General features: G+C 35.0%; 1 protein-coding gene across 1 annotated transcript in view; it reads left to right on the top strand.

Annotated features, from left to right (window-relative positions):
- Positions 1-12,164, top strand: part of CFAP47 (cilia and flagella associated protein 47) — a 440,981-nt gene that overhangs the window by 52,045 nt on the left and 376,772 nt on the right. Inside the window, exons 11-15 of the mRNA XM_003924170.4 lie at positions 215-367; positions 1,041-1,221; positions 1,314-1,410; positions 4,379-4,595; positions 4,899-5,140. Of these exons, the coding sequence (XP_003924219.4) occupies positions 215-367; positions 1,041-1,221; positions 1,314-1,410; positions 4,379-4,595; positions 4,899-5,140 (890 nt within the window). The remainder of the gene's footprint in view (positions 1-214; positions 368-1,040; positions 1,222-1,313; positions 1,411-4,378; positions 4,596-4,898; positions 5,141-12,164) is intronic.

Genomic DNA, 12,164 nt, shown 5'->3' on the forward strand with positions numbered 1-12,164 from the left:
TTTTGATTAGATTAAGAAAATATAGGCTTCACTCTAGTTCTACATGCAATCATGTCTTGATATAGAATAGCATATGCGGGGAAGGACTGGAATCTGTCCCATTTGCCATTCCACACCCAACACCTGACATAGAAATTGGCTAGGAGCCTCTTAATAAATACTGATTGAACAAATGCATATATGAAAATATTAACATGACTTTCTTATATTGCAGAACCACTTTCACAACTGTTCCAAGATTTAACTTTGTGAATCCTGATTCTGCATGTACTACATGTGAAAAACAGCAAAAGAAATACCATGCAAAGTATTATTCAATGTATCTTAAATATTTAAGAAGTATACGCTTGCAGAAACAAGCAGAGAGGTAATGTTCAATTCCTCAAACAATATGCAACAGATCGTGTTGTCTACAGAATCAGATTTTTTTTTTTTTTACTCTTTGGTTTCTTTTTTATTTTAGATGTTTTAAACGACATTTCAATACACGATAAAAGCAAAACAGTGAGCTCCTTTAACTACAATTACTTATTTTGTTACCTTTTGACTTGGAGATGTCTTAGATGAATTTCCCCAGAAGCAGATCTTGAGATAGAGATTCCAGTGCCTATGATTTATGGAGTGTGTGCTCTCAAGGGAAACTTGTACAGATGAGGGAAGCAATGTAGGGAAGGAGTGAAAGCTGACGAAAGTTGTGTTTCAAATAAAGTTTACAGTCAGCCTAATGCCCAGGGTCTCTTGAGACTAAATTTTACAAATGGTTGTTCCTGCCTTGAGGGAAAGATGCTTGTCTTTTGTGGTCCATATCAGTCATTGGCTGTCCTTGGGTGTGGCAGGCATTGGGATAATTTCCTTGAGATGTTTGAGAAGGGGGTCTCCTCCACAGTGGACAATTCTATGCAGAGTAGTGCACCAGTCTGGGTACATGGATATGAGTGAGACAGCAGCAAGATATGCTATAGGAAATGCTTGAATTTATAGATGTATTTCCTGAATGACTTGACTGCAATTACTGATTATCATTATTATTCATTTTATAGGGGGAAAACGTATTCATATAATGATACAGACATAGGCTTAGAGTCAGGTCTAAGGTCACCTTCACTCTCAGTAGCCGATATAGAAGAGATGCTCCCTTCAGCAGAGAATTCAATCAAAGTGAAACGATTGTTAACCACAAGGAGTATAGCATCTCAGGAGGAACAGTCCCTCAAAAGAAAGGCATGTGCAATGTTTTACATTTGGTTATTCTATGAGAATTCTTAAAATAGCTTTTGCTAATAATAATTCTGGAAAAATATGACTTTTTACAGATTATAAAGAGACTTAAATCAGATCCATCCACACTCCAGGAAAAACATGACTGCAGTCTAATTTTGACACCAAAGCAAATTCATCAAGTAATTGTTGGTGAGAATACACAAAAACCTACTACAGCTTTTATTTTTTAAAATTTCTTCAATAATTTATATTTCATAAAATTTAAAGTATGCATGTATCACCTTTGGAAATATAAGAGGTCCTCAGAGTATTCATATTTATTAAGTATGATTGAGAGAATGAATTTTAGTAAATTTAAAGTTGTGTAACCACCTTCATAATTTAATTTTAAAATGCTGCCATCACTCTCACACCCATATGCAGTTACTCTTTGTTTCTTTCCTTCTTTCCTTCCTTCCTTCCTTCCTTCCTTCCTTCCTTCCTTCCTTCCTCCTACCCTCCCTCCCTCCCTCTCTCTCTCTCTCTCTCTCTTCCTCCCTCCCTCCCTCCCTCCCTCCCTCCTTCCTTCCTTCCTTTCTTCCTTCCTTCCTTCCTTTTCACTCTTGTTGCCCAGGCTAGAGTACAATGTCATCATCTGGGTTCACTAAAACCTCCATCTCCTGGGTTCAGGCGATTCTCCTGACTCAGTCTCTTGAGTTGCTGGGATTACAGGCACAGTGCTACCACAGCCAGCTAATTTTTTTTATTTTTAGTTGAGATGGGGTTTCACCATGTTGGCCAGGTTCGTCTCGAACTCCTGACCTCAAGTGATCTGCCTGCCTTGGCCTCCCAAAATGCAGGGATTACAGGTGTAAGACACCATGGCCCGCCCAGTTACTTTCTATTTTTACCCCTTGCCTCAGACAACCACTAATCAACTTTCTGTCTCTATACAGTTGCCTATTCTGAACATAAATGGAATCGTACAATATCTAGTCTTTCATATATTGCTTCTTAGACTCAGCATAATGTTTCTGAGGTTCACCCATGTGGTAGAATCAATATTTTGGTCCTTTTTTATATTGAAATAGCACCTCATTTTATGAGTATACCACATTTTGTTCATCAGTTCCCCAGTTGATGGACAGTTTGTTGTTTTTAGTTTGAGGCTATGATCAATAATGCTGCTATGGACATTCACATAAAATTCTCTGATTTTTGGGAATGGAATTGCTGGGTTGTATGATAAATTTATATATAACTTAAACCTCTAAAATGTTTCTCAAAGTGATTGCACAAAGTTGCAGTCCTATCAGCAATGTATAAGGGTTACAATTTCTTCAATATTCTCCCCAGCACTGTTATTTTCTGTCTTTTTGATTATAGACCTCCTAATGAGTATGAAATGTTATCTCATTGTAGATTTGATATTCATTTCCCTAAATGAATAAGATGTTGAATATATTTTCATGTACTAACTTAGAGAAATGTCTACGTATGTCATATATGGTCTTTGGAGAAATGTCTTTCAAATTCTTTGCCCAGTTTTTTATTCAAATATTTGCTTTCTTTTACAGAAATTTTCTTTGTATGCGTTTATGTGTAGCACAATGTAGCTATGCCTGAAACTTGGATTCTTAGCTTAGTTGTCTCTGGAATTGTGTTTGTGTGCTTCAGGAACACAGTGTGTGCTATAGCGTAGGAAGACTCTGTAATGAGACCAAACTGGGTTTGATTCTGCAACCTACTAGTGCAATGACATTAGAGTTTACCTCTATGGGTCTGAGTTTCTTAATTTGTAAAATAGGAAGTGATAATATTGCCTACCCTACAGTATAATTATGTAGACTGAGTACCTTACATATAATAAGTGTTTGGAAATTTTAGTGAAAACACTTCATCCATAAGATGAGTATGCTGCCTTAGAAAATACCTGAAGTTTAATTGTAATTCCTTTATCCATTCAGTCATTTTAAAATGTTAATTGAATGACCACCGTGTAGTAGACACAGTTCTGGGGTCTGGGGATATAACAATGAAGAAAGCAGACTGACTTCCTGCTCTCATAGAGATTACTTTTGGGTGGGGTAGGAGGGAGATAATAAACCTATCCTTATGTAATACGTCATTGGTATACAAGGCACGAAGAAACATAAAGCAGGTCAATTAGATCGCGAACAATAGAATATTTTCATGGAGAGTGTCTTACGAGGTGGCCAGCATCTCTGAGAAGTACATTGAAGCAGAGGCAGATACCTGTGTGAGGTAAAGACATGAGGCATCTGGGCTGACTGTGAGTTAGGAGAACAAGTGAAAACTCCTTTTGAACCTTACACAGGTGCTGTGCAATCTAACCCCCTAGGTCCATTTTCACCAAGTGATTGGAGGACAATTATGATTAAAGAAGTAGTGGCTATAATGGTCTGAAGTGGGAGTTCTCATTTATCCCAACCACGATTAAGGTGGCGACAAGGGAGATGTGGACAGAAGGATAATTGATTCATGTGGATAGGCAGATTCTCTAGGGGAGAATTCAGCATACAAAAACATGGAGAATGGTGGGAGAGAAGGAATGTAAAGGGGCACAAAATTTTTGGAGTCATGAAGTTCACTCTTTATTGTGGTGATTGTTTCACAGGTGTATACATACACCAACACTAATGAAACTGTATACTTTAAGTATGTTCAATTTCCCATATGTCAGTCTTAACTAAATTAAACTGTTAAAGGCAAGGCAAAACTAAAAATTATTAAAACTGCTTTTTTATAAAACCCTGGGCATTTTAAGGGGAAAACTTAAGCAATGGGTCATGGGAAATTTACCAGTTTCCATAAATTACAGATGAGTGAACAAAATAGTTGTACTAGTGGGAACAGAGGAGGTGTTGAGTGTTGCAAATCAAGGTGCTAAGTTATAGTGAATGGTTCTTGTTTAGTCATATAATTTTCCATATAATTAGAATTTATTTATATTGAATTATAGCCAATAATGTCCAAACATTTAATTATGGTTGTGTAGAAAAAAATGCTTACTTAGTAATTTCAGATATGGTAAATGTTTTTCTAAATTTCTGTTTTTATATAAATTGGCTGATCAAAATATATTTTGAAAACTTAAAAAGTAAATGAACCCATTTGCCAACTTTAAATTTAACAAAATACTTTTCATTTTTTTCAGGGCCTTCTGTCCTTAACTTTGGTAATATTTGTGTGAACTCTCCAAATACTCGTGCACTTCATGTTGTTAATATGCTACCTATACATGTTTTGCTCCAGTTAGATATTGATTTAGAAGAACTTCAGAAGACCAATCAATTTTCATATGTAATTCCACCTACATCCAGTACTTACATTTCAATGATATTTGAATCTCCTACCGTTGGAAACTTTTGGAAGTAAGAATTATTTTTGATTTTCTGTTTGTTAGAATCAAAGTGTACTTTTGTAAAATATGTTTTCATTTGCCTGAATAATTGTACTGTATATTTGTTCTCCAAACATAGAAGCTATATTTGCATCAATTTTTAGATATATAAATTGATATTTTAGTAGCAATCTAATTATCTTTCACAACTAAAGTGTTACATGCTAAGAACTGTGGATGTTAATCAATGCTATGTGCATTTTACATGTAGCGGAATTCTATAATCACAAATAGCTATCATCAGTTAAATGTGGATGCTTTTGCTGTATTACAGGTCTTTCATGTTTACGGTGAACAACGTACCCAGTGGACACATCCTAGTGATGGCAGTTGTCCAGCTAGTAAAACTTGAGCTTTCTCCTAATGAGCTAGTATTGAGACCACGAGGCTTCTTGATACCAACGTATCTTCGGGGGACAGTTAGATTGTATAATCCTCAGAATTGTTCTGCTCAGTTTCAATGGCAACCCGTAAACACAGGAGGAGGGGTAGCATTTTCTGTTTGCCCAGCTAGAGGTAACAGTTTATTGTTTGTTTGATTTAGATATTTATTTTTTCATGTATTCATGTCTATTGGTATTAATTATTTATTGAGTGTGTACTGTGTACTGGTGCCAAGAGTATAGAAGCAAATGAGATACTGTCATCTGGGGTATTTATTTTTACAGACATAATACAATTTGGAAATATGGAACTCTTATTAGTGTTCTCCAGAGAAACAGACCAACAGAGAGAGAGAGAGAGAGAGACAGAGAGAGAGAGAGAGAGAGAGAGAGGGGAGATATTTTAAGGAACTGGCTCTGGCTTACAGGTGGTGTGATTGTGTGGGCTGGCAAGTTTGAAATTTGCAGGGCAGGGTGTTAGACTAGAGATACAGGGAAGAGTTGATGGTGGAGTCTTGAGTCCAAAGGCATTCTGGAGGCAGAATTTATTATTCCCTATGGGACATCAGTCTTTTCTGGTAAAGCTTTCAAGTAATTGGATGAGACTCATCCACATTATGAAAGGAAATCTGCATGTTAATTAACTGATTGTGATAATTATTTTACAGTATATATGCATATCAAATCATTATGTTGTACACCTTGAATATATACAATATTGTAAATTAACTGTTTTAAAAAGTCTACTGGTTTAAGTGTTAATTACATCTAAAAAAATACTTTCACAACAACATCTGGACTGGAGTTTAACCAAATAACTGAGCCCCACAACCTGGAGCAGTTGAAAAAGAAAATTGATCACCATAGATACTTATGGACAAACTAGATTTTGTTTAGTTTTAGTTAGATAATGATGGTATGATTCTGAATAACGTATTTTTCTAGAGTATGAGTTCTTTTAGAAAGACCTAGAAATTGCTTGTAGCCAATATTGAATATAGCTTATAAAATCCAATTAATAAAATCAAGAACTTAAAACTAAATAAGATGATTTTTAATTACTAGAAGACAATCTCAGATATACCTTGTTTGACATGCCCTGTATTTGTGAACCATCCTCTTAACCTTGCTTCTGCCATTCCCTGGAGTCTATAATTTTACATAGTATACCTGCTATAACATGAACACTCGTAACTGCTAAACTTTGACTTACTTAGTAGCCTGTTGAATTTTACAAACAGCCTTGTGATGTTCTGTGAGGACCTCATGATGGTACAAGCTATCATTTAGGAAATAAGATCGCAATGTAGAAGTTGAATGATCAATACCATCTTTGTCTTATGTATATGTCATGCCTTTCTAGCTAGATGAAAAGAGCCGGATCTTTGTATCTATAGTGACTCATTTGGTGCTTTATAACAGCTGAAGTCCAGTTTTGCCTGAATGGAAAGTAAAACAGACTTTGGATAATCTTAGCTGCTCACTAGCTATTTTAACTTAAGCAAAGTATCTATGAATACAAGTTTCCTCATCTGTAAAATGGAGAGATGAATACATCTCAAAGATTAAGTATGTGGGAAACTTCTCTAGTGCCTGGCAAAGAGTAGGTGCCAAATAAATGGTTAGCCATTTTATTAACAAAAATTTTCTAAATCTGTTTGGAATTTTTTTTTCCTGAATGGATCCTCAGAGTAATAACCTAACCTGCCCCTTTCCGTCCATCCTCATTAGAAATCCCTTGCTACCTGCTTCGTTCCTTCTATCTTTCTTCCCTCCTTTCTTCCCTTTCTATTTCCCTTCCTCTTCCTATTCCCTCTCTCTTTAAGTCTAATTTAGCAATGGTTATTTAGAATCTAAATAGAAATAAGCTATACTTCATATTTCAGATGAGTTCTGGTTTGTAGAAATCTTGCCTTAAGCATATATTCTTGTGACTATCAGTCATTTCCAAATCAATGGTTTATATACCTCTAAAAATGCTTGTAATAGGGAATGTTATAAAAATAGTCTTAAGTATTGAATTAAATTCACTTAGTTTTTGTGTGGATGTATAGAGAGAGATTTTGACAAATTTAACAAGGGGAAGAGTGGGATAGTCCCTTCAGTAGGTTTGGAGGTCACCAGTACAGCTGTTTAATCTTTTTATTAATGTGGATTGATTTAGAACCATTCTAGATCATGATTTATTAAGAATCTGAGGTATACTTTCATCAATATTTCACAGATTCACCTGAGCAAGCTCTTTTTAAATTATAACACTGAAAATACTGGATCCTACCTCAATCACCTGTAATGCTGAGAGAGTAATTAGAGAAGAAAGAGAACGTATTTGTACACTTAAGATATTTTAGATAAAAATTATTCCATTGCTTTGAACAGGTATCAAATAGCGGTTGTTGTATTATCAGCATTCCAGCTATAGCTTCTGACCAACCATCTGATACTCTGCCAAGAGTGTTTAAAAAGCTCACTACCCTATACTTTCCCTTGTATTAATATTTCTCTATTCTAAGTAGGGAGGAATGGGCTGGGCTTGCCTTATGGCTGCCATGGAAATACAATGATAATACTTAATTTTTGTAAAAGAGAAGTGGAATTACAATATTATAAACTGGCGCACGAGGTCTTTTGAACTTTTATTTTTACAGGAGAGGTTTTTGTATTTTATTTTCTTTCGTTGCCCATTGCGCCTCTTACAATTTTTAACTAAACAATCACCAAATATACAAAGATATTTAATTTCAAGTAAAATGTTTGTATAAGTAATGCTGTGAGTACTTGCCTTTTTAAGAATACAAAAATATAATGCTCAAATCTGTTTCATATAGCATTGAAAAAAGTGTTTATAATTTGTAACATACATAGCTTTGCTTATGTTCCTTTCCTCAGAGTATTTATATAATGATTACTCAATTTCATGTTGTTTTTACTTTTTTATAAATAGAAGGTGACTTTTTACCAAGGTATTTTTCTTGTGCTATATTGGTTTTCCATCGTGGACAATACATTCAATCATATGCCTCTCTCTCTATTTTTGTAAACTAAACTGAATAATTCCAAGTTAAAATTTATATTGTCTTTGTCCTTTTTCCTTGAGGCATGATAGGTTTTGTATTTGTGTTGGGATAGTGGATATTGTAAGGGGAGAATATGAGTGGATTGATAATGTATTTTTTCTTTTTTGAGACAAAGTTTCGCTCTTGTTGCCCAGGCTGGAGTGCAATGGCGCAATCTCTGCTCACTGCAACCTCTGCCTCCCAGATTCAAGCGATTCTCCTGCCTCAGCCACCCGAGTAGCTGAGACTACAGGTGTCCACCACCATGCCTGGCTAATTTTTGTATTTTTAGTAGAGATGTGGCTTCTCCATGTTGGTCAGGCTGGTCTCAAATTCCCAACCTCATGTGATCTGCCTGTCTCAGCCTCCCAAATTGCTGGGATTACAGGCATGAGTCACCATGCCCAGCCAAGAGTGGATTGATACTTTCTAAGATAGAATTCACTTCTAATTGGACTTTTTCTGTGGATATTGTTCATGTTTCTGCTTTATTGTTTTTGTTATCTTTATCCTTACTAACACCTTGAATCACTCAATCCATGAACTTGCTTTTGATCACTTCACTCTCACTCTGTTTCTCACTTCTCTCACTCCTAGGTTATATGCAGTACCAGCCCTACCAGTCCCAGCCTTGCTCAATCCAGCTGAAGGGGAGAAAATCTAATTTATTTTCTCAACCCTCATAAATGTTTAATTGAGATATTTTCTTGAAAACAAAAGTCCGAGCAACAAAAGAAAAACCAGCAGAAATTTACTGATACATGCTATACTCATCACATAGGAAAGGCCTCAGTTTAAAAGTATGTCTCTCAAGGCAGTGGCTTAAAGGTCTTGTTAAAATAGTATTTTAACAAAAAACAATAAATCTTAGCATAGCAAGACAAAGGAGAAAGCAGTTCCAGTCTTTTAAAAGGCAGAAAAATATGAGAATGTAGATTTTACCATGGCAGTAATAAGGCAAGCTCAGCCCATTCCTCCCTACTTAGAATAGAGAAATATTAATACAAGGAAAAGTATAGGGTAGTGAGCTTTTTAAACACTCTTGGCACAGAATCAGATGGTTGGTCAGAAGCTATAGCTGGAATGCTGATAATACAACAACCACTGTTTGATACCTGTTCAAACAATCTGAAGAGGATTTATCTAGAATACATTAAACGTATACCTAAATTCTGCTCCCAGATTTCTCTGGTGCCTGCTGGTGTCTTCTCTGGGCCAATAAACAAGTGATGTCTCCAGTAAGGAACGATTTATATCCCAACATCAGGCAAACAGAGGCTGAGGCCCAGTGTTCTCCTGTGTTTTTAATTTAACAATCTTAATGAATTGGGGAGAAATACTTTGTTTTCTTACACAGATATCCAGTTTCTTTCCCATACCCCTGATATACTTAATATTCCTGAAGAAAAAATATATAACTGTGCTCATTGGAGCGAGAAAATTCTTCTCATGCTGACTTGTCAATATGAATGTATAATTCTTTCATTGCTTTCAGCTCTTCTCAGGGCACTAAAATGGCTTTGTTTATAGCACTGAATATTCTTTGTTGAAATTACTTCCCATCACATTCTTCCCTAAACCCCAAAGAACAGGAGAAAGCTGTTCTGTAACCTGACTTTTACACATTCCCCAGAATTTGTCTTTCTATAGAGTTCCCGATCATCCTTCATGCCACAATTTACATGCCACCTCCATATAATGAAATTTCCTCTACCCTTTGGCTAATTTAGTTTTTTTACCCTTTGTTTCTGCTCCTGCTGTGTGTTTATTATGTCATCAACAATTATTTGTTTATATCTGTCTCTTATTTTGGCAGGCATTGCTAAATCCATATCTGATGTTGGTTCCTCTTCCCAACAGAACCCTCATTTTGTTTGGGGCAACAATGTTCTCATCTGAAAAAACGCTTCCCAAACCTCTTTTGCCATGGACAGAAATTTTCCTTAGCTTCACCCTCCTCCTATGTACTTGAAACGGTTTCAAGTAGTTTTTGCATGTATTATCATGTTTATTTATTTGGACAATAAGAAGTTTAGTAACACAAACATATATATATGTATATATATATATGGATATATGTATATGTGTATGAAATTGCTCTTTTCATTTTTCAAGCTTATTTAAAACAAAATTAAAAAAACTATAAAAATATATTGTTGAGATTATAACATAAATATACAATAAATATAACAGTACCATGTAAAGGAGAAAAGGGGGAATAAAGTTATGTAAGAGTAACATTTCTACAAAGAGCATAAAGGGGGAATAATTGCACAAATTAAAATGTCAGTGGAAAATATTCACTTAGTACCAAAGAAGATAGTAAATGTAGAATAAAGAATAAAAATACATGAGCCAAACATAAAATGTAAAAGAGCAGATATAAATTCAAATAGATCAATTCTAACACTAAATATGAAAGCATTAAAGAAGCATCAAATAAAAAGGCAAGGACTATTTACTAGATAGTAAACCAACAGTAAAAACTGAAATATCTACCACAAACAGTCTGTAAAAGTAATTTAAATCCAAAGAAACAGGATAAAAGTAATAAGATAAACTTGCAAACAGAAAACTTAAGAAAGCTGGAGTGATGATATAACAATTAGAAAAAATACACATTTTTAAAAACTTTTATTTTAGATTCTTGGGTACATGTGCAGGTTTATTACATAGGACAATGATCTGTCACAGGGTTTTGATGTATAGATTGACACCCAGGTAATAAGCATACCCATCAGGTAGTTTTTCAATCCACACCCTCCTCCCAATCTCTGTCCTTAAGTAGTACACAAAGTCTGTTGTCTGCTTCTTTGTGTCCATGTGTACTCTATGTTTAGCTCCTAGTTAGAAATGAGAACATATCATATTGGTTTTCTGTTTCTGCATCTGTTTGCGTAGGATAATGGCTTCCAGCTACAATCAAGGTTGCTGCCAAGGACATGATCGTATTCTTTTTTATGGCTGTGTAGTATTCCATGGTATATATATATACCACATTTTCTTTATCCAGTCTAGTACTGATAAGTATTTAGGTGGATTTCGTGTGATTGCTGTGGTTAATAAAGTCGGACACATATATGTGTCATTATGGTAGAATCAGTTATATTCATTTGGGTATATACACAAAAATGGGATTGTTGTGTCAAATATTAGTTCTGTTTTAAATTATTGGAGAAATACCAAACTGGTTTCTACAGTGGCTGAACGAATTTATACTCCCACCAGTAGTGTATAAGTATTCTGTTTTCTTTGTAACCTCAACAGCATTGGTTATTATTTGTCTTTTTAGTAATAGCCATTCTGACTGGCATGAGATGGTATCTCAGTGTGGTTTTGACTTACATTTCTCTAATGATTAGTGATGTTGAGAATTTTTTTTTCATATGCTTGTTGGCTACATGAATGTCTTATTTTGAGAAATGTCTGTTCATATCCTTTGCCTATTTTTTAATATTAGACTTTTGTCAGATATTTACATAGTTTGAAAAATCTTTTTCCCCATTCTCTAGGTTGTATTTTTACCTGTTGATAGTTAATTTTGCTGTGCAGAAGCTCTTTAGTTTAATTAGGTCTCATTTGTCAATTTTCGTTTTTGTTGCAATTGCTTTTGGCATCTTCATCATGAAGTCTTTGCTGGGGCCTATCTCCAGGATGGTATTTCCTAGGTTATTTTCCAGGGTTTTTAGTTTTAGGTTTTGCATTTTAATCTTTAAGGCATTCTGAGTTGATTTTTGTATGTTGTCTAAGTAAAGAGTCTAACTTCAATTTTCTGCGTATGGCTAGCCAGTTATCCTAGCGTTATTTGTTGAATAGGGAGTCTTTTTTCTCTTTTGCTTGTTTTTGTCAATTTCGTCGAAGATCAGATAGTTGTAGATGTATGGCTTTAATTCTGGGCTCTCTAGTCTGTTTCATTGGTCTATGTGTCTGTTTTTCTACCAGGACCATGCTGTTTTCGTTATTATAGTCTTGTAGTATAGTTTGAAGTTGGAAAAGGTGATGCCTCCAAGTTTCTTCTTTTTGCTTAGGATTGTTTTGGCAATTTGGGGCTCTTTATATGGTTCTGTAAGAATTTTTAAATAGTACTATTCCAATTCTGTG

The sequence above is a fragment of the Saimiri boliviensis genome, chromosome X, assembly GCF_048565385.1.
Source record: "Saimiri boliviensis isolate mSaiBol1 chromosome X, mSaiBol1.pri, whole genome shotgun sequence".
Taxonomy (NCBI): Eukaryota; Metazoa; Chordata; class Mammalia; order Primates; family Cebidae; genus Saimiri; species Saimiri boliviensis.